Below are 27,562 nucleotides of genomic sequence, written 5' to 3'. Positions count from 1 at the left end.
TCATTGTCTTGATTACTGTAGCCTTGTATTAAGTTTTGAAATTGGGAAGTACAAATTCTCCAACTTCATTCTTATTTTTCAATACTGTTTTGGCTAATCTAGGCCCCTTACATTTCCATATGAATTTTAGAATCAGCTCGTCAATTTCTGCAAAAAAAGGCAGCTGGAATTCTGATAGAGATTGTATTGCATCTATAGATCAATTTGGAGAGTATTGCCATCTTAACAATATTCTAATCCATGAACAGGTGGTGTCTTTCCATTTGTTTAGAACTTCTTCAGTTTCTTTCAATAATGTTTTGTGGTTTTCAGTGTACAAATCCTAAACTCATTTTGGGAAATTTATTCTTAAGTATTTTATTCTTTTTATGCTATTGTATGTGGAATTGTTCTAATTTTATTTTCAGATTATTCACTGTCAGTGTATAGAAGTACAACTGATTTTTGTATATTGATCTTGTATCCTGCAACCTTGCTGAACTCATTTACTAGTTCTAATAGTTCTTTGTGGATCCCTTAGGATTTTTAAAACAGGTTTAATTTTATTAATTAATTTATATTAATTGATATACTTGCTTTGCAAAAGGATTTGGCTATTTCCTTTCATCTTTTAGTTCCTGGAATAATTTGTGTAGTATTAGGCTTGTCTGGTGTTTAAGGATTTGATAGAATTCTCCTATATATGGTGTATTTATTTGATAAATTTCTCTATTATTTTATGGAGATTGGTCTGTTAATGTTTTCTCTCTCCATGAGGGTCAATTTTGGGAAACTGTATTCTCCTCTGAAATTATTGATTTCATCTGTAGTTTGAAATTTATTTGCATAAAGTTGTACAAAGTAGTCTCATATACTTTTTTAGTTTCCTCTGTTTCAATGGTTAATTCCCCTATGCCCCTTTAATTTTGTATTTTTGTGCTTTCTTCCCTTTTTTCTCAATTAGTTTAGCTACTGGTTCATTGATCTTGTTAATTTTTTCCAAAAGAACCAGCATTTTGATTTATTATTTTCACTATCTTTTGTTTCCTACCTCATTAATTTATGCTTTTATGGTTATGATTTCCTTCCGTGTTCTTTATTTGGTTAATTTTGTAGTTCTTTTTCTGGCTTTTTGAGGAAGCTAAAATTTTAAACAAACAAAAGATAGCTTATAGTCTGCCAACTAATTTTTAGCAAAAAACAAAGGGTTTTTAAAATGTCTATTCAAGCTATGAATCCTAGGAACAAACTTCCTTCTAGAAAATTTTACTGAAAAATCTCCTTCGTGAATTAAAGTTAATGATAATGATGCAATAGCATGACATGAACATAACCATTTTTTTAATTCCACAAATGTGTAATATAAGGACCACAGGAACGATCTAAGCCTGACACATCTGAGATGTTGTCTGTACAACCTAGTATATAATTTTAAGGTTTTTAGTTGAATTTTTAACCATAAAACATCAGATTACTGACGTTAATTATCTCTGAAGTTACTTCTCAGATGATGGCATTCCATTTTATGCTTGGCTTTGGCTTGACATTTATTTTGCCTGTATGGACTGAATGTGTCTGGTCCACCTCTACCAGAAGAGGGCGAGAAGGTTGGGCGGTACAGTCTGGTTTATGAGTGGTCGAGAGAGAATGGAATGAGGAGGCAGAGGTAAGTCTGGCTTGAGGTGCCAGCGGGAAGACCCAATAGTGTTCCAGGGGCACTGTTACCAGAAGCGCTCTGGGACCACCCACGGGCCAACTCCTTTCTTACATGAGAGGGCCTCTTGGACCTCCGGGCTCCTCCCAGGACGCTGCATCTCAGAGACCCGTCGGACCTCCCTCTGGAGCGCTCCATCCTGCTAGGTCCAGGGCCAGGGTAGCGTTGACAGGCGACGTCCGTACCCCTCGGTCTTTCCCTCCGGGCCTGTGCGCCATTCGCCTGGACAAAGCTTGAGCGCGCGCTTCCGGACTCGGGAGAACATCCGGGTCATTTACAAACTAAAGCACACAAGAGGCCACGGCGGGCGGTGGGTGGAGCGATCTTAGTGCGGATCTACCCGGAGCGGGGCGGGGGGGCCGTGGGGGAGACCCAGCAGGACGCGGCGCGCCCGCCGCGCGGAGCCTCTAACCGCCCCTGCGCCCGGACTGCGGCACCGAGCTCGGGGATCCGTTCGACTTAGGAAAACACAAGCAGTGAGGAGTTGGTATTCTTGAGAAATACATCACATTTGTCAGGGAAACGACAGACTGAACTCAGCTTTACAAAGCAACTCAGGAATCTTTTGAAGAAATACCAACCTAAAAAGAACTGGAAGGAGGAAGAATACAAGTATATTCGTCAAGTAAAGCGTTCCTTCCCACCCTGTGAGCGAAATGAGTGGTCACGCTGGGCAACCATGCATTTACCTTGGAGAACTTGACCTCACAGGTCACCGTGGAGTTAGCGGGCTGTGTTCAAGACCAGAGCAGGAGTGGATATCGCACTTTTCGTGATGCACAAAAGAGAGCCACCGATAGACACTTGCTGGAAGCAACGTAAATCAAGTAAACGACGGTATGTGTGAGATTCCAAAAGACTGACAGAACACAGCAGTATTTTGGAGAAAAAAAAAATCACGCTGACATGAGTGTTTAAAAGGTAGGTGTTGAAAAGGCACACCAACAAACTCAAAAGTGTCACCAATAGCAGAGGACAGCAAAGAAGACTACTCACCAAGTCTTCAATAAACTGGACCAGGACCTGCATGAATATTACCATCCTCATATATCCAACATCCTTCAGAAAATACAAGAGATGGAAGAAAGAAGGACAGTGAGAATTGGAGGATCAATGAAGACATGCAGATGTTGATCAACAGGCAATAGTAATCAGTGGGAAATGCTTGGATACCATAGTTAAGTCAGCTGAATCAATGATCAGATAAATGTCATAGTTGGTAACAGAAACTTTCAAGTCAGAGTTTGAGCCTCCTGGAGACATCTGAGGAAGACACTCAGCCAATGAAGTGTACTGTGTCTGATCATCGTGTTTACAATTCCAGAGTAGACAAAACAGAGGTCAAATCTGATAGCAAATCCAAAGGGAAGTTATGGCTGTTCATAAAAATAAATGTTTCCCACACAGTAAAGGGTACTCATTGCTTCAATGAGTTCATGATCTTCAAACCCCAAATTCACTTTAAAAACCTAAAGCATGGTGGGGAGGGGGAGGGCAACACCAGAGGGTTTCAGCAATCTTTCATCTCAACAAAGAAGGAAAAAGCTATATAAAGAAAGTCAATGAATTAAATAAAGAAATCCAGATGGAAATGGATCAGAGATGGTATAACAAAGATGGAAGAGTGACTGGCTAATGAATCCTCAAATGGGAGATCCAGCCAGTTTGGGTCACAAATTAACTATATATATATATATATATATATATATATATATATATATATGTATATGTATATATATATATATGGAGAGAGAGAGAGAGAGAGTTTCATATACATATATACATATACGTAGGAAAACTGTGACGAGAGGCCCAGAACCTTGAAGTCTGGCTAGCTGAGGTTGAAGGCAGGCTCTCAGCACCAAGTGAAGAGGCCTGACAACAGAGTGTAATGCATAAAAATCTCAGTCCCAAATAACTGTGCACAAGACTGGAAGAATACAGACACCAGTTACACAGAGGAGCAAAGTCAGGAGAGTGAGGTGCAGGTCTGGTCATGACTTTTAATAATAAATTCGATGACAAGGAACATATTCCCCCCCACAGGGACTTGTAAAATTCTCTACATATTTGAAGGTCAGAATGAAGGAATTCTTTCAGCAGTTGAAGCAGAAACATTGTATGTTATAGAGGAAAATGAAGGTGATTCTGCATTTGGAGAAACGAAGATGAAAAGGGTTATATTCATACTTTATTTGTCAAAGTCTATTTGGACAAAAATGCCAAAGGTGCTAAGATGTATACAGGCATACCTTGGAGACATTGCAAGTTTAGTTCCAGACCACTGCAATAAAGCGAATATGATAATAAAGTCACACGAATTTCTCTGGTTTCCCAGTGCATATAAAAGTTATGTTTACGGGGCTTCCCTGGTGGCGCAGTGGTTGAGAGTCCGCCTGCCGATGCAGGGGACACGGGTTCGTGCCCCGGTCCGAGAAGATCCCACATGCCGCAGAGCGGCTGGGCCCGTGAGCCATGGCCGCTGAGCCTGCGCGTCCGGAGCCTGTGCCCCGCAATGGGAGAGGCCACAACAGTGAGAGGCCCGCGTACCGCACAAATGAAAAAAAAAAAAAGTTATGTTTACGTTATACTATAGTAAGTGTGCAATAGCATTATGTCTGAAAGAACAACATATATAACTTAATTTTTTTTGGCTGTCCTGCATGGGATGTGGGATCTTAGTTCCCCAACCAGGGCTCGAACCCCCACCCCCTGCATTGGAAGCACAGAGTCTTAACCACTGGACCGCCAGGGAAGTCCCACACCTTTTGTTTTTTGTTTCCTCCATGAAAGTCTTGAACCCCTCAAAGTCACCTGTGAGGGTTGGGATCAACTTCTTCCAAACTCCCGTTAATATTGATATTTTGACCTCTTCCCATGAATCATGAATGTTCTTAATGGCATCTAGAATGGTGAATCCTTTCCAATTCAGAGGGTTTTCAACTGACTTTGCCCAGATCCATCAGAGGAATCACTATCTATGGCAGCTATAGCCTTACAAAATGTAATCCTCTTTTTCTATCTGAATTTTAATTTTAATAGATATTACCAGGTTTCTCTTGTTTAGTTAAAATCAACTATGCCTAACAAAATCCAAAATGCATTTCTTAAGTACTAACACTTGAGAGTCAAAATTACCCCTTGATCCATGGACTGCAGAATGGATGTTGTGTTAGCAGGCATGAAAAAAGCATTAATCTCATTGTACATCTCCATCAGAGTTCTTGGGTGACCACGTGCATTGTCAATGAATAATAATATTTTGAAAGGAATCTATTTTTTTTAATAGCAGTTGATTTCAACAGTGGGCCTAAAATATTCAGGAAACCATGTAGTAAGTAGCTGTGCTGTCATCCAGGCTTTATTGTTCCATTTGCAGAGCACAGGCAGAGTAGATCTAGCATAATTCTTAAGGACCCTAGGAATTTCAGAATGGTAAATGAACATTGGTTTCACCATAAAGCCACCAGATGCATTAGCCCCCAGCAAGAGAGCTCTGAAACTAGGCATTGATTTCTCCTCTCTAGCTATGGAAGTCCTAAATGGCATCTTCTTCCAATATAAGACTGTTTCATTTACATTGAAAATCTGTTGTTTGGTGTAGCCACCTTCATGAATTATCTTAGCTAGATCTGGATAACTTGCTGTAGCTTCTACATCAGCACTTGCTGCTTCCCCTTGCACTTTTATATTATGGAGATGATTTCTTTCCTTAAACCTCCTGAACCAACCTCTGCTAGCTTCAAACTTTTCTTCTGCAGCTTCCTCACTTCTCTCAGCTTTCATAGAATTGAAGACGGTTAGGGCCTTGCTCTGGATTAGGCTTTGGCTTAAGGGAATGTTGTGGCTGGTTTGATCTTCTATCCAGACCACTGAAAGTTTCTCCATATCAGAATAAGTATGTTTCACTTTCTTATCATTTGTGTGTTCACTGGAGTAGCACTTTCAATTTCCTTCAAGAACTTTGCCTTTGCATTCACAACTTGGCTAACTGGCACAAGAGGCCCAGCCTTCAGCCTGTCTTGGGTTTTGACATGTCTTCCTCACTAAACTTAATCATTTCTAGCTTTTGATTTAAAGTGAGAAATGTGTGACTCTGCCTTTCACTTGAACACTTAGAGGCCACCGGAGGGTTCTTAACTGGTCTAATTTCAATATTGTTGTGTCTCGGAATAGGGAGGCCCAAGGAGAGGGAGAGAGACAGGGAACAGCTGGTAGGTGGAGCAGTCAGAAGATACACAACATTTAGTTTTTTTAGTTTGCTGTCTTAAATGGGTGCAGTTTGTGGCTCCCCAAAGCAATTACAATAGTAACATCAACTCAGCCATAAAAAAGAATGAAATAATGTCATTTGCAGCAACATGGATGGATCTAGAGATTGTCATACTGAGTGAAGTAAGTCAGAAAACCAAATATCATATGATATCGCTTATATGTGGAATCTAAAAAAAAGTGTACAAATGAACTTATTTACAAAACAGAAGTAGAGTAACGGATGTAGAAAACAAACTTATGGTTACCAGGAGGGAAAGGGGGGAGGGATAAATTGGGAGATTGTGATTGAAATACACATACTACTATATAAAATAGATAACTAATAAGGACATACTGTACAGCACAGGGAACTCTTCTCAATACTCTGTAATGACCTATATTGGAAAAGAATTTTTAAAAGAGTGGATATATGTATATCTATAACTGATTCACTTTGCTGCACAGCAGAAGCTAACACAATATTTTAAATCAACTATAGTCCCAATAAAAATTTTTAAACAATAGTAACATCAAGGATCACAGTGATCACAGGTCAGCATAACAAATATAGTAATAATGAAAAAATTTGAAATATTGCAACAACTACTAAAATGTGACACAGAGACACAAAGTGAGCAAATGCTGTTAGGAAAATCGTGCCTATAGATTTTCTCAATGCAGGGTTGCCACAAACCTTCAATTTGCTAATAATGCAGTATCTGTGAAGCACAATGAAGTGAAGAGAGATAAAACAAGGTATGCCTGTATTTAATATTACTTTAAAAACTTAAAATAAAAACACCTCAACAACACTGGAGTTTGTTGAAACACAGTTGTTTCTACCCACAACTGTGACTATTACAGGAAGTTCTTCAAAATACTGGATGGTTGGATAGCACCACAATACATATTTTTATACAGCCATATAGTGAGCTTTTAGGCATCATACCCCGAATTTTCCTTGACTTTCCTTTCCTTGAGTTTTGACTTAGTCAAGTTTCTCCTGCTAAGTTGAAGTTTTACATTCAAAGCTGCCAACTACCAATTTACAACTTACAATATTTGAAATCTGATAAACATTTCTTCCTTGGGCAACATCTATAAATAACAAAAAATTTGGACTCTACCTTCTAACCATTATTTCTGAATCAAAAAGCACAGCATCTTGGGGGTGCTTCTACTCTCTCCTGATCTCTTCTTTTAATTAATTTATTTATTTATTTATTTATTTATTTTGGCTGCATTGGGTCTTAGTTGCTGCGCGTGGGCTTTTCTCTAGTTGTGGTGAGCGGGGGCTACTTTTCATTGTGGTGCGCGCGGGCTTCTCATTGCCGGGGTTTCTCTAGCTGTGGATCACGGGCTCTAGGCACGCGGGCTTCAGTAGTTGTGGCTCGCGGGCTCTAGAGTGCAGGCTCAGTAGTTGTGGCACACCGGTTTAGTTGCTCCGCAGCATGTGGGATCTTCCGGGACCAGGGCTCGAACCCGTGTCCTCTGCATTGGCAGGCGGATTCTCAACCACTGTGCCACCAGGGAAGCCCTGATCTCTTCTTTATATACAGTGTCTGCCACAGATTGAAGCATATGCTAATGTTACATTTTGTAACTTAATAAATTGAACTATGCTAGTTTGTTAAACTTTACCACTATTCACTTAGAGGAAATCATGAACAAAATAAAATCTCACCCTACTTGAGTAAAGAGGTAAATAAGAAAATACTTATATTGGTACTAAACGCTTAAATGTGGTTAAGATCATGGCTAGTTCATCATGATTATCCCAGCCTGTCTATTTGATCCCAAACCACTAATTGAAATCTATAAAAGTTTGGTCAATTAACCTGTTGATTTTTACATACGGCACCAGCTGAGCTCTCCACCAACTGCAGATCAGATATTCTAGTGCTGTACAGACACACTTACATGAAAACAGCACATGTCCACTTCTCAGTCACCTAGGTTCTGTTTCAGCTGGAGGTTTGGTGGCAGGAGAAGCTGTGTTCAGCTCACACTTCCCCAGGCCGGGCTATAATTTGAATGCAGTGTGGTGATAACTACAGACATACACAGACTAAGAGCGCAGCACACTGTTTCCAAAGGGTAGATTTTTAAATCATTCCCATCTTTAAGATCTAAATTTTTAGTTACTGAAATTTTTAAAAAGTAGTAAATGTAAGGGCCCACTTCAGAAAATGTGATTAACTTTAGCCAGAATAAAATAAACATTTCTCACCATCTTTAAAGAAATCTGGCCTCATAGGATTTGCATTCTTAAATTGGCACTGAAGCGGGAGGATGGATAGTGAAACTGGTCACACGCATAGTCAGCCGCCAAATCGAGTGTTTGATTATGCTCAATAAAGACCCAGCTATAAATGGGTCAGAAGGAAGGTGTCAGGTTGAGACATACCCTTTTTTTTTTTGGCTTTGAAAAATATTTATTCATGTCTTTCCTACATTTAGATAGGAAAATTAGCTTCTTGCCTCTACTTTATGGGCTCATTTCATAAGCTCATATCAGAGGATCAGAAAATGGCAGGAGGGACTCATACTTGTTGCTCTGGATGGCCTGTGTTTCAAGGTAAGTTAGCTGCAGTCAGCTTACATTTTACACTGGCTACCAAAGTGAGATATAGCGGACTGTACTTAATGACAGCCCAACTTACAACTACATATATAATTTTTAAAATTTTATAATTAAAATTTCTTTTGCATTATTATGCCTTTACTGACATGATATTGATAAAGCCACCTGTCTTGATCCAGACCTCTTCAGGGGATTGTTTCCTTCAGTTCTCCTTTTCAAGTATTCCATCAAGAAAATCAGCTGACCCTTAAATGAGGGAGGTTTGTTTTAATGAGCCGTAATGCTCATTAAACTAGTGGACTAACTGCTTCTGGCATTTAACCAAATGAATGGGAGACCAAAGGTATTATAATCTGACCTTCTTATGTCAGATTATGAGCTCACTTCCAAATTGTTAACTACCAGAAAAAGCCTAGAACAGGCCAAGTCAACATTAGTTTTTAAAAAGCCTGCCTTGAAAAACATCCTGTTTTTTGAAGTTTTTTTATTCTTTAGGATTGTGCAGATTTGATTCAGAAAATAGCTCGATTTGTTTGTATAGAGCAAGTGTTGTGTGCATAAACTTATGATCATTATTTTAAGCCATTGCCTCCACACCAAAAACAGATGGAGATATGGGACATTGACTAGAGTTCAAGATATTTTGTAGCCGCGGTTCCTTTAGTCAGTGCCTGAAGTATTAGGAAAGGTATTGAACAATTTCCAAAGCATCAGGAATTTCCTTTTCTACCCAAGATATTCTTTTCTTCCAACAGTTCTCTGTTAAATAAAAGAAGAAAAATCTCAGCCTGATTATAAAGTTTTCTTCTTTTATTTTACAGGTTAATAATAACACACTTATGATAGGGACAGAGTGAAGGGACAAAGTAGGTGATTAAATAGTTAATCCCACTAGGAGACTGTAAGTAGAAAAAAAAAGTATGGGAGACCCCTGTAAGTTAATGATCACTGAAGAAGGCAGGCTTGCTTAGCAACAAAACCATGCAACAGAAGCATGAGACATGCCCCCAAATAATAAAACAATGGTGAACTGAGACCCACATCCTGCCCAGTGAGGTCAGTAAGTTAATGCTTCCTAGGACATGCTCCTCTGAGCATATTAAAAACAAAAATACAGGGAAAAGATGACATTATACTGAAACCTGAGATGATTTGCCATACTTTAGTATATGTTACTGTCTTTTTGCCCATTTCCATTGTGCCATGACAGTCCCAGTTTGACCATGACCATGTAGGGACAAGAAAACTCCCCCGCGTGACATGGAGGAGGAACTGATGACAGAAGCTTGACATCTACTGAAGAATGAGGAAGAAGGTGGTCTTCTTTCTCTCCCCGCTTTTCCTTTGATTATAAAAATGTAGCCCGCCTAGCTTTCAGCGCAGCACTCCCTTGCCTGCCTGCTTGTACCCCTCACAAGGGTCCTAGTCTAATAAACTCTTTCCTTACCTGTCATTCTGCCTCTCACTGAATTCTTTCTGCGTGGAGACAGAAGAACCTATGCTCTACTAAGCCCCGAAGCGTGTTCTGCAGTTTCACTTACAGGTTAATAATGTGTGTGTTGAAGTCTTTCCTCCCTAACCTTGTTTATAAATCTACCAAACCTCACCCCAGACAATGCATTTCTTTAAACTCCTCCTGTTTGGGTGAAGCTGTTACTTCCTGAGGTCCAAAACTCAGGGCACTTGTTTTCTTTTTAATAATGCTAGGGCACTTTTTCGGTGTGGTGTCTAACATGTGATTAATGTTTGCCAAAATGTTTAGAATAACTTTCAGTTGGCCAACTGGATTATGCCTCCTTTTGTGGTTTTGTTTTTGTTTTTAAAAGTGCTTTCAATCAAACACATCTATAATTCGCCGCACAGAATATACTGCTGTTTAAAGAGTCACCAAAAACAAGGAAATTATGAGAAACTGTTTTGAGGGAGAGGGGAGCCTAAGGCGACTGTACGACTAAAAGTAATGTGGTGCTGTGGAGGGGATACCTGGGTAAGACATTATGGAAAACGATGGAAATGTGACTAAACTTTGGGCTTTAATTTGTAATACTGTATCAGTATCGGGGTTAACTAACAAATGTACCATAATAATGTAAGCTGTTAATAATAGGGGAAACTGGGGTACAGAGGAACTCTCCATACTATCTCATTTTTTTCTGTAAATCTAAAGCTGTTCTAAAAACACTTATATTCAATATAAACTGTTCTAAAAACTGCTTATAAAAAACAAAAACCTAAAGTGATTACCTGAACTTCAGTTGTTTTAACTTTTTACTCTTTTATCCATTTGTTTAGCTGATTATTCTGCTCCCTAACGACCTTTTTATTTTCATAACTGCCGGAGAGGCTGCCTGCTGGATGAGACACATGAGACTACTATAGACACTTGGGTTCTGAATAAACTGTGTTTGAATAAAGGTCAACATGATTGTTTGTTTTTATTCTTATTCTAAAAGAAATGAAACCATCTGGCACCTTTTACTTGTACCCTCTTATCTGCCTCTTTTATAAGTATTATATTTTCCTCAAAAAATTAAAGTGCATAAATGTTCTTTTAAATTCACAGTGTGCAGTGGTTGAGAATCCGCCTGCCAACGTAGGGGACACATGTTCGAGCCCTGGACCGGGAAGATCCCACATGCCGCGGAGCAACTAAGCCCGTGCGCCACAACTACTGAGCCTGCGCTCTAGAGCCCGGGAGCCACAACTACTGAAGCCCGCGCGCCTAGAGTCCGTGCTCCGCAACGAGAGAAGCCACAGCAATGAGAAGCCCGCGCAGCGCAATGAAGAGTAGCCCTGACTCGCTGCAACTAGAGAAAGCCAAGCCCGCGCGCAGCAACGAAGACCCAATGCAGCCGAAAATAAATAATTAATTTTAAAAAATAAATCCACAGTGTCAGGGCATTTTACCACAGCCTAAGAGCTCACTTCCGTGAAATGAGGTGCCTAACGGCAGACTTCACCCCCACAACAAATGCAAATAAAAAGGCGTCCAAAGCGTGGCTCGGCGGGCGAGCAGCAGAGACCCCGCCGGCCGGGCGAGGGGCGCCGGGAGCCCCGCAGAGGTTGGGGTGGAGGGAGCTGGGTCTTCGGCGGCGCGGAGCCGTGGCCACGGACCCCAGCCCGAGTCTCCGCCGCGCGCCGGCCGGCGTGTCTGAGTCGTCGCAAGGAAGCGCAGGGCGGGAAGGCGGCCGGCTCTGCTCCCCCGAGACCGTCGCGGCTGGTGGAGGCCCTGCTCTTTGGCCTGGTTCCCGGGTCGGATCCCGCCCAGGGCAGCGTGCCCTCGGCCCAGGTTAGGTCGGAGCTGCACCTGGCTGGGGGGCGTCGCGCACTGCCACGCTTTACTCTGCGCAATTAGGGGCCTGGGGGTGGCTCCCCCTAGACGGTGGGGGCGGAGGTGAGCGGGCCACCTGCCCTCTGTGCAGCAGCTCCCTAGAGGGAAAAGGGGCTGGGCAGGGCAGGCCTCACCCGTCTGGGGGGCAGAGGTGAGGGGTCTAGGGTGGGGGGTGGGTCCCGACTCCTGGGCCACTAAGGGAGTCTGTCTTAAACTTGGGCTCTGGAATCCACTCTCCCCACCCCTCGCTAGCTGGTCTCTTAGACCTGGCAGGGACCAGGTATGGGGATTTTTAAAATACCCGAGGTAGTTGTGACTTGCAGTAGGTTGAGAATCGCTGTCTTTATTTCCTAGTGTTGACTTTCTCTTAACTTGGACTTGCCACTGCCCCTCATGACAGCTCCCAGGCCGGGTTTTTTTCAACTTCCGCTTCTCCTTGACTGATTCTCTCCGTATTTCCAGATTTGAACCAGATTTGTTTTCCCAGAGCTTTCCACCAACCATTATCTGTCCTTTGGTCATTTACTCTTTCCAGTTTGGATTCCCATGAAAGGAAATTGAATCTATTGATCCCCTGCCACTGCCATCGTCTGGGTGGGGCTTTGTGGCCCTAATCCCCTCCCAGGTTGCAGGCCAGCTTGTCCCACAACTGCTAGTTGGGTGCTCTAATCAGGGGTGAGAGGGGCACCACAGGAACCCATGGAACAAAACAGGCCTGGGACCCGGCAGTGTCTCTTACTTAGGTTGACTTGCCTAGCTAGCAATCACCTACCCTAGGATACTTTGGATTTTCCACTGGAAAACTGCACACTGTCTTCAAAAGGACCCTTGACTCAGAAAATGTCTCAGGTTAATTCAGCAGTTTCCGTAAGTAGCACTTAAACTCTAGGAGTTGGCTGTATCAGATGCAATGTATATACTGTGGCTGCTAACATGAAACAATTTCTTCTTATTCAGTCAACTAAAAAAGAAACCCAGTCATTCCTCTCCCAACTTGCCTTCTAATTTGTGGGTAAGAACAACTGTGTATGTGTGTGTGTTTGACGGGGGGCGGGGGGGTACATTAAAAAGTTAGTGCCATATTTGGGAGCAGACATGTGAGGTGGTAGGACTGACACATTTCACTGGGTCTGAAGAGTCCTCTGGGGTGGGGGTGTGATGAAGCAGAGGCAAGAGTCCCAGTTTCTCTAGTGTCTCCACACTCCTATGAGGTCTTTTCTTCCTGTTCTCCCACTCACCTTTTCCTCCAGTTGAGAATTCCTGTTGTTTCGTCCCCAGTCTCTGCTTTGGAGAATAGAACCCCTACTTCTTTTGGCAGTTGTTCCTCCCTCCACTCCAAACCCGAGTCCAGAGAGAGGCTGCAGTGTACTGTGACTCCCGGACTCCAGGTGGCTCCTGATTCATGACAGGCTGATCAAAGGCCCTCCCTGGCATCCTTTGAAGTGGAAGTTGGAAGGACAGTCTGTCTTTCTCATGATCTGCACATTAAGATATAAAAATTAAGAGCTACTGGCAGTAGAGTCGGTTGTATACTGGCAGCATGTGGTGGACGCTGATTTACAGTAGGAGACAATAAAGCTGATCTGCAGAGAGAAGCAGACAGGAGAGGCAAGGAGCCCCAGTGGCGGTGGTGTTCCTGTTCCTGACATTTAGCTGTAACCCTGTCCTTTCTGAGGTTTGGCTGTTCAACCCTTCCTTCAATATGTGTAATCCCCAGTGTCCTCCTAGTAATGCACAAGTGTATCAGTTATCTATTGCTGCATAAACATTCACCCCGGAATTCCATGGCTGGAAACAACAAACATTTATTATCTCACAGTTTCTATTGGTCAGGAATTGAGGAGTAGCCTAGCTGAGTGGTTCCAGCTGTTTGCAGTCAAGGTGTCAGCTGCGGCTACAGTTTTCTGAAGGCTTGGCTGTGACAGACTTGGAAGGATCCACTTCCAAGATGAATGGCTCTTGTCTTGGCAGAAGGCTCAGTTCTCTATGGGCTGCTGGCAGGCCTACTTCATTGGCTGTTGGTAAGAGACCTTGGCTCCTCACCACATGGACCTCTCCACAGGCTGCTTGAGTGTCCTCACAACATGGCAGCTACCTTCCCCCAGAGCAAGCAATCCAAGAGAGCAAGGAGGAAGCCACAGTGCCCTTTATGACCTAGTGTCTGAAGCTGCAGTCACTTCCACTTTAATCTGTTCTTTAGAAGCAGATCACTACGTCCAGCCCACCCTCAGGAGGAGGACACTTACGCTCCACACAAGTAATCAACATGTATCTAATTCTGTGGTCTTTCTGTTCTCACTGACCACTGCCTTCTTCTTGCCTCTGGGACTTGGGTGTTCCCTCACTATACCACCTAAAAGCTGTCCTGTGGGGTGTCTAGGTCTTTTGGAGGTGCCCTGGGCCCTCAGGAGTTGTTTTATCCTGTCTTTTCAAATCTGATACAACTTAGTGAATCTATTCCATGTAAAAGGCAGTTCTGCCTTGGCAGGACACCAATCCCTCCCCCAGACTGTGGGGTTAGAGAATAATTTTAAACCAAAAAATGAGGGCACTGTATGTGAACAGAATATTTAAAATTTGTGCTGCTCCAAAGCTCTGGGGCTTAAGGTTGTTTTACCTACATACTTTTATTTCTTAGGGAGGTAAGAGGGATCTTAAGAACTGATAGTGACCAGTGATTTCTCTGGTGGTCAGTTCCATGAAACACAAAGGAGGCGTTTGAGGAAGGAGTGGATGGTCAACCTGCAATCGCTATGGCGACAGGTCATGTGGAGGACTGAGAGAGGCAGTAGATGTGATTTCTCATAAAGCTGTCCAGTGGAGAGATGGGAGCAGGAGGGCAGGAGCCACACTGTGAGGGGCGGGTGAACCCATCAGAGCTCTCGGTTGTAAGCAACAGATACTGACCAGGCCGATGTGAGCAGAAAAGAATTCAGTGAAAGGATATGGGGATAATCATAGAATTTCTGGGAACATTGATGAAGCAGCTTCTGAAAATGGGCTGGAAGAGGAAAACTGGCCAGAGCCCAGATCATATTGCAGACACAGTGACTACCACCATGGACTCCAGAGACAGCGGCCTATAACACCGACACCTCCCAGAACACTGGACATTGCTGCCACAGCTGCCAAAATGGACACGCCACTGCCCCGCTTCTCAGCGTCACTTGCTCCCAACGCAAAGTTCAAGGCAGATCCATCTGGCTGAGTCTAGATCATCTGCCTGTGCCGTGTTTGCCAAGGAGCTAGGAAAGCAAGCCTTTTTAGCTTCTGACACTGGAGGCAGGCTCAACCTCCCACCAAGATGCAAAGGGTGGGGGATCTTCAAACGTGAAGAAGACCCTGATCCAGGCAGCCCACACTCCTCAGAGTTCACTCCAGGAAGTAAGAAACTTGAGGGTCCAAGATCATTCTTGTAAGAAGTTTGGAAGGAAAGGGAAACAGAGTGGTGAACTAAGGGAAGAGCAAAACCAAAGGGTCTTTCCTTTTCTTTTTGGTAAAATTAAGGGACCTGAGCAGTTTCACAGAGGAGGAGAAACAAAGTTTCTTGACAAGACAAGGAAGCTGGCACCCCATTCTGCCTCTAGCATCAGGACAGAACTGTTCAAAGACAAGACCACTTTGAACAAAAGGACATGCTTCTGAAGCAAAGGGACTAAAAGCATTACTCATGACTGTTCAAAAATTTCATATAGTCTTTCTTGGTCTGCTTCTTATTAATTACATTATCCCCATATTAAGAATGTTGCCAGGACTTCCCTGGTGGCGCAGCGGATAAGACTTCTCGCTCCCAATGCAGGGGGCCCGGGTTCAATCCCTGGTTGGGGAACTAGATCCCACATGCATACCACAACTAAGAGTTCGCATGCCACAACTAAGGAGCCCTCAAGCTGCAACTAAGGTGCCCACGTGGCGCAACTAAGGAGCAGGTGAGCTACAACTAAGGAGCCCCTGTGCTGCAACTAAGACCCAGCACAAATAAATAAATAAATATTAAAAAAAAAAGAAGAAGAATGTTGCCTAGCACAGAGCAGGATTAAATAAATATTTTTGTAATGAAAAAATTTTTAGTTGTCTGTTGCCTTTAATTAACATCTAAATAGATATCATATTCTTCTATAATTACAATATGGAAATGTCCATGAACAAAATAGATAAATTTTTTGTCATATGCCTAGGAAAGAATGGTGGCAATAAGATACATCCAAGGTTTCAGCAGCAACATCTAAGCAGCCAAGGCGTGGTCAGTGTTTGGGGACAGAGGTAAATATCCGCAGTCCGTGCATACCTTTGATTTCTTCTTTTAGTGCCTAAGGAAGCAGAAGAGCATCATCATTGTTTTGTATTTGACACTGATTACAATAAGTCTCTATGGGAGTATTTTTATATAGCTCTATCTCTGTAGGAAACTTTGCACACACTTTCTTTAACAATGTTTCCTTTTTATTTTTGGAATCAGTATTTAAGCTGGCTCAAAAATCAAAAGGCATAAAAGGCATGCAGTAAAGTCTCCCTCCCACACCTGTCCCCCAGTTTCCACCTCCAAACCAAATAGAGAACTGTTGGTATTTTCATGTGCATCTTTGCAAGGATTTAAAAATGCATATTCAAACTAATATTAATATATATTCCATGCCAATACCTTTTTAAAACACAAATGATAGTATTTCAAACACAGTTCTGCACTCTCTTTTCCCCTAACACTGGGGATCTTTCCACATCAGGCACAAAGCATGCCCTCATTCTTTTTTGTATCAGCATAGCATTCCATTATATGTATCGTAACTTTTTAGCCTGTCCCCTAATGAAGAACTTTCAGGCTGTTTTTTGTGTTTTGCTATTTTGAGCAAAGAACAGCTGTTCTTTAAAACCACACTGGGAGTCCCCTGGTGGTCTAGCGGTTAGGATTCCAAGCTTTCACTGCAGAGGCCTGGGTTCAATCCCTGGTTGGGGAACTGAGATTCCACAAGCTGAGTAGCACAGCCAAATTTTTAAAAAATTACTTGAATAAAAGAAAATATATAGCTTCATGTAAAAAAATTTTTTTTTAAATAAAAAGATAAAACCACACTAATCAGCACCAATTCCCCAATTTTACTCTAAATCAGAAAATAAAATTGTAAATTACGAGATTTAAGGTTACAAATGATGTCAGGGCCCAAGTGTAAATGGGCAACCACAATCAAATAGATATTTAGCTCTTGCAGTACCAGGAGACACACTACAGGACCTGAATGAGGCATGAGAGTCTAAGTCCTTTTATACTAGGCCCAAGACATCACAGTGGGGTAGACATTTTTTTCCAGTCTATCCAGCAATCTCCCTTCTCCCTTTCCACTTTAATTGTGTACTGCTGGTGGGACTACCAGTTGACCTGTACTGAGGTAGCTATGTGCCCCTGGACCAGCCTGACTGGTCCAGGGGAGGCACATGACTCAAACTGGGCCAATCAGAGTCTTCCCTGGGATTTTTCAGTGTAGAGCCTTCTCTCTTGGTCACCACAGATATACCCTGTCTTATTGCACTTTGCTTTACTATATTTTGCAGATATTGTGTTTTTTCACAAACTAAAGGTTTGTGGCATCCCTGTATTATCAGATGATGATTAGAATTTTTTAGCAAAGTATTTTAAAATTAAGATATATCGTTTTTTTTTTAGACATAATGCTATTGCACACTTGATAGATACAATATAGTGTAAGCATAACTTTTATATACACTGGGAAACCAAAAAAATTCATGTGCTTGATTTATCCTCATGGTCTGGAACCAAGCCTGCAATATCCCTGAGGTATGCCTGCATACTGGAATATTGTCACTTGGAGGCAACTTGGAGTCCTGTTCCCCACCAAGAAGAGAAAGCCCATCTCCAGTAGGAGAAAATGAGGCCAACATACCGAAACTGGAAGCTCAGAAAAAGACAATATGAAAGAACAAGCAGATGAACTTAAGACCCTGAATCTAGATAATTTCATTACATGGGCCAATTAATTACCTTTGTTTGCTAATGCTCGTTTTAACTTTGTCTCTGCCACTTACAACAAAGAGAATACTAACACATGCGGTCAAGTTTATTGAGTCAGAAGGATCCTTAGAGATAATCTAGTCCTATCTCCATCTTTGATAAAAAAAAGAAATAGAGTTTATCCCTTGTCCAAAGTCAGCACGTGAGTAACAGCAAGTGAGATAGAACCTGAACCCAGGGAATCCTGACATCCTGGCCACCCCTGATGCCAGGAGCTGTGGTTGTGTTGGGAGCCAATGAGCTGCCCCACCATCTCCATATTCACAAATAAGCCCCTCAGCTCTGCAGATAAGCAGAAATGCCCCTGGAAAAAGCCTCATGTCACTGCTGCGAGAGGGAAACACAGCGCCCTGAGCCACATGCTCTCTGCTTTCTGCAGGCATGGAATGTTCCCTAGAGGCTGTCCCTGTGTCTCGGCCACAATTCTTAAAGCCTCTGTGGCTAGATGAGGGCCCAGTCACAGCTTCACATGAAAGACCCTGGACAGAGAAACCGTCCAGGCTTTGATCCCTAAGCCCTATGCACTTCCCCTTCCAGGGCCTTCTCCCCACTCTCTTGCAGCCCTCAGAGGGCTCCCCAACACAGGTCACAGGATCTTACAGCTACAGAGGGCCTTAGAGATCACTTGAGTCACTTTAAATAGGTCAGGAAACTGAGGCCCTAGTAGGGAAATGACTTGGCCAAAGTCCCACAGTTTATAAGATGTACAGTAGGTAAACATTTTTCAGCACCCACTATGCCCATGGCATTATGCTGGGTGCTGGGGACACAAATGAAAAAGGCATGGGAAAATGATAAAAAAGGTAAGGAAAGTAACTCAAGCCCACAAGAAATGGATTCAGCACAGACTGTGATGGATGCTGCCAGACCACAAGCCAGCTCAGCGCTGCTGCGGGTACTGTTAGGAAGAAGCATTTGCTACCGCACTGGCCATTTGTGCAGGAGGTAGCCCAGGAGCGGGACGGCCGGAGGTGCAGCAGGCACAGGGCCCAGGAGAGCAGGTGAGGAAAGGCTGGGAACCTGCTGCAATTCACCAGGAAAAGCCTGGCTTTGAGTCAGGCCCATGGAGGGGAGACTGAGGCCGACCACAAAGAGGATCAGAAATCCCAGATGAGGGTGGGACGGGCTCCATGGGCAACCAGGGTGCCCAGCGAAGGGTTCTGAGTAGGGGAGCAAGGGCAGAGGCACCCTTTGGGGAGGATGATGGACAACAGACAGGAAAGAGGGCAGAGAAAGGGAGAGGGCAACTGCTATTTACCAAACGCCCTTCCCATGCCAGCACAAGGCGGGCACGTGTGGCCAGCACCTCACGTGGTCTTCACCAACGAGGAATCTGAAGCTCTAGTCGCACTGTAACGTGCGGAGCTGGGATGGACCAGCTCGCCCGACACAGAGGGAACACGGCACTTGCTCTCCTCTGTGTGGCTGCTCCCCAGGGCAGGGGCAGGATGGATGGGGAAGGAATCCTCATCATCCTGCCATCACTGGGGCCTGGCCCAAAGCATATGGCGGTGACGCCCTCTGCCACTGCCTCCTGCCTCACCCACCCCACGGCAAGCAGTGCTTGGCCCAGCAAAGCGGCTGCTATGGTAACCCAGGCAGTAGCTGCTCCAGGTTAAAAGTACACCAATGCCAGGAGGTGAATTCTCTGAAGTGGAAAGCCTTTCAGGCATTAAACATTTAATTTCTCTGTAAATCAATTAGAAAACCCAGGCCAGCTCTCCTTACTCTCTATAAACTCTCAACAAACACTGATTGAGCTGTTTTATGTACCAGGTCCTTTGTTAGGTGTTGGGGACACAGCAGTGAAGAAAACAGACCTGGGTTGTATAAGTGAATCACTCTGCTGTACACCTAAAACTAATACAACATTGTTAATAAACTATGCTCCCATATAAAATAAAAATTACAAAAAAAAAGAAAGAAGAAAAGAAAAAGAAAACAGACCTGGACCTGGCCTGCATAGTCTGCTTCCAGGGCAATGACAGACAAACGAGCAAGGTTCTCCAGCAAGGACGGGGCCAGGGAAGGTACATGTTCAGTAGGGGCCCAAAGGAAACCTTGAGCCCAAGATGATGTAGGTGACATTCTCCCAAGCAGAGGAAAACTGCTGCCCCCTGAACTTGTGGCAGGTTCCTCACAGCATTTATAGGTAACAGTGATGATGATGGTGACAGCAGCTGACATTTATGAAGGACTTAGCATGTGTCAGACACTGTTCTCAGTGCTTTACATGACTTTACCACTAATCCTCAAAAGAGCCCTTTGAGGCAAATCCTATTACTCTCCCTGTTACAGATTAGGAAACAGAGGCACAGGGAGATTAAGTAACTTGCTCAAGGTCACACAGCAGAAAGTAGCAGAGCCCAGATTTGAAATGTGGGCAGTCCAACTCCAGAACCTGCATCCCTGTAACCATGGCTTCAGGCCAGGGGATGTGCTGTACTTAACAGCACCCCCAGGAGCCCAGTTGCACTAGGCAGCCTGAGTAGTTTTGATAACAAAGTCCTACCAGTTGGGGATGATCTGGGCCAGTTGGGTCTTCCCTGCCTTGTCTTCTACCTTGGCTCCAATCCCTGGGATCACATGGAGCTAGAAGTGCTTCTGGAGGACAGAAGTGGTTGCTGTTCCACCCCAGATTGCCCAGTCAGACCACCAGCACGCCTTAGGGCTGTATGTGCCCACATCCAAGTGAAGGTGGACTCCACGAGGAATCCAAAGATGGATCCAACAAGAAACCAGACCACAAAGGGCTCGCAGGGCCAAGGGATGGAGGCAGGGACCTAAGTTTCCAGGACACAAGCCAGAAAAGCCTGGAGTCAGGCGGTGGAGGGCATTCATTCCCTGCCAGGCAGGTGGGAAGACAGCATTTGAGCCTGGCAGAGGAGTGAGGGAGGGGCAGCCCAGGTAGGAGGTCTGATCTGGACAAAGGTCCAGATGCATGGAGAGACCAATGGGCAGGGCTCAGAGGTAGACTCTAGGCCAAGAAGGGTGGGGAAAGGCCTGGAAGAGCAGTCTGGAACACCTGGACTCGACTTTCATGACCAGAGCTGTGCTTTACAAAAGTTAAACTAGTTCACAAAGTGCAACTTTCCAGAATGATGTCAAACACACTGGCTGAACGGGGTGAGTTTATAGACATAGGCCCAAGGGTCAAGGCTGGAATAAATTCCAAGTAAAATAAGCATAGAAAATGAATACGTTGGGCCTTAGTCTGGTTTAATCTGATGTTCCGGACCCCTGCTGTTGTCACTGGGTCCAGGGCAGCTGGAGCAATTCTCAATCAGGCCATCCTTCAATTTATCCAATTTAGGACTACTTTAGTAGTCCTAAAAGAGGCTTAAAAAAATGTTCAAATCTACAAAAACATATATATTTTAGTACTCCTGTGTTTACAAATACTATTCAATATGCAACAATAACAGTACACAGTAAACATCGGTAGCACTATACAGGGAAATGCAAAATAACTATTGGGTGGCTTGTTTTCAATTTTGAATAAAATTCATATCTGCCTACAATCCAATCCCAGATAGTTTGTTTATGTTTTTCTCAGATCCTGAGTCCTGTTCACATGATTGTGGTATTGCATTATTCTTTCCTAGGACTGGTGGTACAATACCATCCCCACTTGCAGGCCCTTTCAGATGCGGAGACCAGTGGCAAGGCCTCTACTGACCTGATTTACCATCTGGTGCTGCTGGACAGTTCTCTTCTCCTTAAATTCTTCTGATTCAATTTGAATTTCATACATGGCCCCACAGCCTCCTGAAATAAATGTGATTTGAAAGTGTTTCAATTATTAAGTTACAGCAGCCACAGTTCCTTATGTCCTTGAAGTAAGTACCACACAATCCAAAGAAGGTCTGAATGTTATCATTCTGTAGAAAGTTGCTAAGATTGTTAGAGGATCATGGCTTACAATCTGACCATGTCCTCCTCCTGGCAGGCTGCCTCAATCCAAAACATGCTCTTCCTTTTGTAAGGCACTTGCACTGCCCAGAATTTTGCTTTTGGGGTAGGAAAGATAAGGCACAAAACATGTAAAGCCTAGGAAATGTAGGTTTTCCTACTATTTCCTTTTATTAAGCCAGCAAATGCCATGGAAGAAGGTGGGAGGGACTGAATTTCAGTGCTCCACCTCCCAAAGGACTAGCAATTGGTATTTTTTTTTTTTTTTTTTTTTTTTGCGGTACGCGGGCCTCTCACTGTTGTGGCCTCTCCCATTGCGGAGCACAGGCTCCGGAAGCGCAGGCTCAGTGGCCATGGCTCACGGGCCCAGCCGCTCTGCGGCATGTGGGATCCTCCCGGACCGGGGCACGAACCCATGTCCCCTGCCTCAGCAGGCGGACTCTCAACCACTGCGCCACCAGGGAAGCCCCAATTGGTATTTTTAAAAATGCAAAAACACACTAAAATGTGATTCAAAAACTACGTGCAATACTATCCAAAATAAAAGGAACAAGGAAGCGTGAGAGACAGGGACACAGCATTACAATAAACAGTGAAAACATGCTGGTCACGGAGCTGGGCTCTCCAGCGCCCCTGCTCTACAAGCAGCATTAAGGGTTTCCCCCTGGGCTGCGGCAGGGAGTGGGTGGCTGTCTGGGGATGCTCTCAAGGCAGAGCTTGTGTGGACCCATCCACCCCCAACCCGAGCTTTGTCTCCACATGGCTGGAAAGCTAGTGCTGATGACTGATGATAATAAAATGTGCTGCTCCTGCATGACACAAAGCGGCAAGAAAGAACTCAATAGGCTTTGTTAAGCTTTTTTCATGGGTTCTAGGAGGCTAAGCTTTGGCTAAACCAAGGTTCCTAGCCTTGATCCCCTTTCTGCACTCTACCCAGGGCTGGGCAGAGTGAGACTGGAGGTCAAGTTCCAGCTCTCCCCTAACTGGGCCTGAGGCAGGTACAAGACTGGTGACATCAAGACCTCAGCACTGGGACTTCCCTGGTGGCACAGTGGTTAAGAATCCGCCTGCCAATGCAGGGGACACGGGTTCGAGCCCTGGTCCGGGAAGGTCCCACATGCCGCAGAGCAACTAAGCCTGTGCTCCACACTACTGAGCCTGCGCTCTAGAGCCCACAAGCCACAACTACTGAAGCCCACGCGCCTAGAGCCCATGCTCCGCAACAGGAGAAGCCACCACAATGAGAAGCCCGCCCACTGCAACGAACAGTAGCCTGCGCTCGCTGCAACTAAAGAAAGCCCGCGCACAGCAATGAAGACCCAACGCGGCCAAAAATAAATTAAATTAAATAAATAAATTTTTTAAAAAAAAAGACCTCAGCATTGCCCTGGGACCCCTGCAGAGGGCTCACCCAACCTACCATTCCAACAGATCTTTAGATGGGTTAATTTCCTATAGTGTCCAGAGTAAAACTACTTTCTAAACTTTCTCCCTATCCTTGTAAATGTTATGTTCCCAGAGAAGCCAGTGAGCCCTCGAGCAATGCAGAGTGACAAAGACTGGGTCTGGGTGTGGGAGATGCCACCCCTGGCCAGCTCTTCCACATGTGTGTCTAGATAAAGGCCTTATCTTCCCCGTCTGGTGTGGGCAGAAGTTGATATCCCAGCCTGCTCCTAACTCACAGTCAGCCTGAACTTTGAGGTGACAGCGGCCATCTGAGAAAGGCAGGGCCTGTCTGGGGCTGGTCACTGGGCTCAGGACAGAGTCTGCCCTGGGTTCTGGCTCTGCCACCTATGCCCTGTGAAGGGCTAGGCAGGTTCTTAGACCTCTCTGGGCTCGTCTTCCTGGAGTCTGTTCTAGCTCTGGCATTCTAGGGTGTCAGAAGAATGTGGGGAAATTAAAGTCTGGCTCATCTCAAAGTCAAATTAAAGGCTGTGGACCAGAGCCCCAGGGTGACTGAGAGAGACCTAAATCTGAGCTGCGCCAAGCCTGCAACCACAAGTCCTCGCAGCTCCCCGCCAATGTTTCTGCATCCCCACCTCCACCCTTGCAGCGGGAGAGGCCAAGGTCTATGTGTCTAAAAGCCACATGTATTGAGAAGCCACTGATGGCGAGTTCCATTCAAGCCTCCTGCCCTCTACCCCTCCAGCGGGTAAAATCTTACCAAACTCTGTGGGAAAGATGAGAGAAAACCTTACCTGAAATGTCAGTGACTTTGATAGCTGTAGCTTGAGGAAATTTTTCTTTGAGAATTTGGGTCACTTTGAGCTCCCCCTCAGTCTGCGAGGCAAACATACGCTGGGCACAGTGGAGAAGAGGAAGCTGCCACAGAACAGAGGAGAGTCACTGTGCAGGCCCCCCCTGCCCTCCCCTGCAAGGCAGGGCCCTGAGCTAAGTCAGGGGGACTGCATGGTGTCTGATGTCCATTTAAGCTCTCCAGGATGCAGAATAAACTTCTTTTGAGGGGGGAGTGGAGTTGTAAATAACTCACTTTGACTCTAGAGATAACAAGGGCCCCAACTTAAATCAACAAGTGTTTAACTCCTCATGACAGTGAGACACTAACATGATGACGGTTTAATAAGTGAGGCACCTGAAGCACTAAGTAATATGCCAAGGTTGGATCCCTTAATAAGATGCAGAGTCAGGAGAGGCCAGGCAGCAGCCTGGCTCAGGCATGCCCTGCTTAGGCCAGCATGCCACTGACCATGTACTGATGGGGCCAAATGCCACCCACCCTTTAAGCCTGATTAACATTCTACATTCTCTCCAGTGGGGTGTAACCCTGTGACCTACTGCTCAATAAGCCAGCTACCCTTTGCAATTCTTACTGGGAGAAGAAACAGAATTCTATTAAAGGACCTGAAGTCAGAACATTTTTAGATTATTTACCACTGACAGTAACACTCCCCCCTCCCCCAATGGCTACCCTAAGGACCCAGTGCTCCTGATGGGAATGTGTCTCAACGCTTATGGATGAAAGAGCACAAAACCATGTCAGCAGCCCCTTGGCTGGGCTGAGCACATGCTGAAAGGGGAGACTGAAAATAGAGCATGGCAGGCCTTCAGTGTCAGGCCAAAGATTTTGGACTTTGTTAGACAGGCTTCTTGGTGCCAAAGTACCAGTGCCTTTTGAAGTAAGTCAGGAAAGATTCCCAGATAATGGTATCATTACAAAGGGAGGAGTACCAGGCATCCCTGACTGGAGGAGGAAGGCAGGTGGAGGGAGCGCTGTTCATCAAGTGCTGGTGCTGAAGGTAACATCCCTTCTCCTCCTCAGTCCTGCCCAACCTCAGGCCTTTTCTGACGGCCCAGAGCAGGGTCCTGGGTTATAGAACCTCAGAGCGCCTCCTTTAAAATGCCCTGTGCATTGACTCTTTCACCAACTGGTCTTGGAGGCCAAGACTAGGTCTGTCTTGTTACTGCAGTCTTCTAGAGCTGACCCAGGGCAGGCCCTCAGGAGGACTTGGGTTATGGATGAATGAGTGAATGAATGAATGAGCAGGGGAAGAACCACACGATTCAAGGCATATGTACTGGGCACCTGCAAAGAAGTCCTGATTCTAGCAGGCAACTGAAATGCAGGTCAGGAGAAAGATCTGGAGGGAGGCTGTCTGAGTGATGTATACAGGGACAGAATCTTAAGTTGTGGGCCTGGGTAAGACTGGGGGGGCAGGGGGGAATGGGACCTCCTCTGAAGACAGTGCCCTGGGGGGCAAAGGCAGAGGGTAGCCAGGTGGCACGCAGAAGCGGCAATCACTAAGGAGTGAGGGTGGTTAGCACTGCTGACTCCTTGGGAGAAGCCTTTTCCTCATCTCAGCTGATCTGCAGGCAGCGGCCTTTAAACCAGTAATCTACTGACAAAATCCCCGGAAAGCCGACTGTCCACTCTGAGAGTCACCAGCAGAAGTGTCCTTCATGCCTGGGGGAGGCAGGTCCAAGAGAAGGAGGAATGTGAGAGGAAAGCGAAAGAAGTGGATGAAGTGAGGAAAGAATGAATCAGAAACGGCGGAGAGAAAATTAGCAGGGCGCGTGGTGAGTGCCCTCTGCTGGCTTCCTACCCCGGGAGTATGGGATTTGGGGAGGGTCAAGGTCACAGAAGCCAGGCGGACTTTCCGGAGCCCTGACCCAGCCAACAGTCCCCGGCACGCACGCCGCGACTCCGGGCTATGAGTCCCATGTCTTCGGCTCAGTAAATCAACATTGCTTTTTCCGTGCCCGCTGTATTATAACTACCTATTCCCCTCGGCCTCAACCCCCACTCCGTTCGGGAGCTCCCCCAGCACGCGCCGGGCCTGACACTTCTCCCAGTGCCCGTAGCCGGGCCCACTAAATGAACGAACCAACGAGGGAGTGAATAAGAGAAATGAAGGGTAGGCCCTGGGCCCAGCGCGCCTCCCTCGGTGGACCACTTCCGCGGCCGCGGCCGCGGCCGGCCCCGCGGTCCCAGCGCAGCTCCCGCCCAGGGGAGAGCAGCCCGGTCCCCGCCCGCGCTCACCCGACGGGTTCCGCGGAGCAGAGGCGCTGCCGCGGCCGGGCTCCACGCCGCCATGCCCGGCCGACGCGGCCCGCCGTCTGAGGTCGCTTTGTCGCCCAAAAGACGCGGAGCCTGGGTCCAGGGCCGCCGCCGCCACGGGCTAGGCCGCCCCCTGCCGTCCGGAGGCCGCGAGCCGCCCCCGCACGCCCCGCCCACGCCGCCCCCCCACGCCCAGGGCCCTGTCTTCTGCCCTGGCTCTGGCACCGGCTTCCCCTGCCTCCCAAGGCTCTCCCCCAGCGGGTCCTTCCTCCTCTGCCTAGAAGACGGTGCTAGGTGCTCGGTCCTGCAGGACTTTCCCTCGTCCCAAGGACCCTGGGGCCCTAGGTGGAACGCCTCCATTCCAACTACCCACCCGAAAACTTGCTGCTAAACTGAGGAGCTTGGGTTTCTCCCTCCAGGAGGGAACCAGGAGAGGATTTTAAGCAGGGGAGTCGTTTTCAGATTCGCGTTTTAGAAAGATCACTCGCTCCTGCAAGGAGCGGGGACAGAAGGAGGCTGAAATTGGAGACGAGGACAGAAGTCCCAAGGCTATTGCAATGGTCCAAGTGAGACTTGAGGCCTGAACTACAGCAGCAGCAGCAGAACGGATGGGAGGAGTGGACTGAGACACCTGGGAGGTGAATGGACTGGAGTGACCCGATTGGTGGATGAGGGGATGAAGGTAGCAGGGAGGACCCTCAGGGTTCTGGCTTGGACAATGAAATGAGTAGAGGAGAACTAGGTTTGGGGTGAAGGGGGTCGACTAACTTCAGTTTTGGATTCGTCTGAGTCTAAGGTGCCTGCAGGACACGGCCCAGCAGAGATGCTGCTGGAAACACAGACCTTGGATTCTTCACAATGCAGTGGAAACTGACACCATCGGGGACCGGTATTGATAGGGACTGAGTAAAGGAACAAAGTAGGTGATTAAATAGTTAATCCCACTGAGGAATCATAAGTAAATAAAAAAGTATAGAAGACCCCTGTAAGTTAACGATCACCCAAGAAAGTAGGTTTGCTTAATCACAAATCCAAGCAGGCTTGCCTAGCAACAAAACCATGCAACAGAAGCATGAGACATGCCCCAAAACAATAAAACAATGGTGTAATGAGACCCACATCCTACCCAGTAAGTTCAGGAAGTTGATGATGCCTAAGACATACTTCTCTTTACGCACTAAAAACAGTAATATAAGGAAAAGGTGACATTATACTGAAAGCTGAGATGATTTATCACATTTTAGTAT

The 27,562-nt window shown here is 45.5% G+C and overlaps 1 protein-coding gene and 1 pseudogene across 2 annotated transcripts; one reads left to right on the top strand and one right to left on the bottom strand.

Moving 5' to 3' along the window:
- Positions 1-1,772: 1,772 nt before the first annotated feature.
- LOC117195570 (formin-binding protein 1-like) lies at positions 1,773-7,847 on the top strand (annotated as a pseudogene).
- Positions 7,848-15,926: 8,079 nt separating this feature from the next.
- On the bottom strand, positions 15,927-26,454 carry BOLA3 (bolA family member 3). Of its 2 annotated transcripts, none has more exons than XM_012535649.3 (4): positions 26,298-26,454; positions 23,998-24,121; positions 21,567-21,655; positions 15,927-16,172 (listed from the first exon to the last, which is right to left on the bottom strand). In XM_012535649.3, exons 1-4 carry the CDS (start codon positions 26,349-26,351, stop codon positions 16,107-16,109), a joined length of 333 nt encoding a protein of 110 aa, XP_012391103.1. In that variant the 5' UTR covers positions 26,352-26,454; the 3' UTR covers positions 15,927-16,106. The 2 variants fall into 2 exon arrangements, with proteins under 2 accessions (XP_012391103.1, XP_033256429.1); XM_033400538.2 differs by lacking the exon at positions 26,298-26,454 and adding an exon at positions 24,989-26,192.
- Positions 26,455-27,562: the final 1,108 nt, after the last annotated feature.

The sequence above is a fragment of the Orcinus orca genome, chromosome 13 (assembly GCF_937001465.1).
Source record: "Orcinus orca chromosome 13, mOrcOrc1.1, whole genome shotgun sequence".
In the NCBI taxonomy this organism is placed as follows: domain Eukaryota; kingdom Metazoa; phylum Chordata; class Mammalia; order Artiodactyla; family Delphinidae; genus Orcinus; species Orcinus orca.
This window is presented reverse-complemented; position numbering and strand designations above follow the sequence as displayed.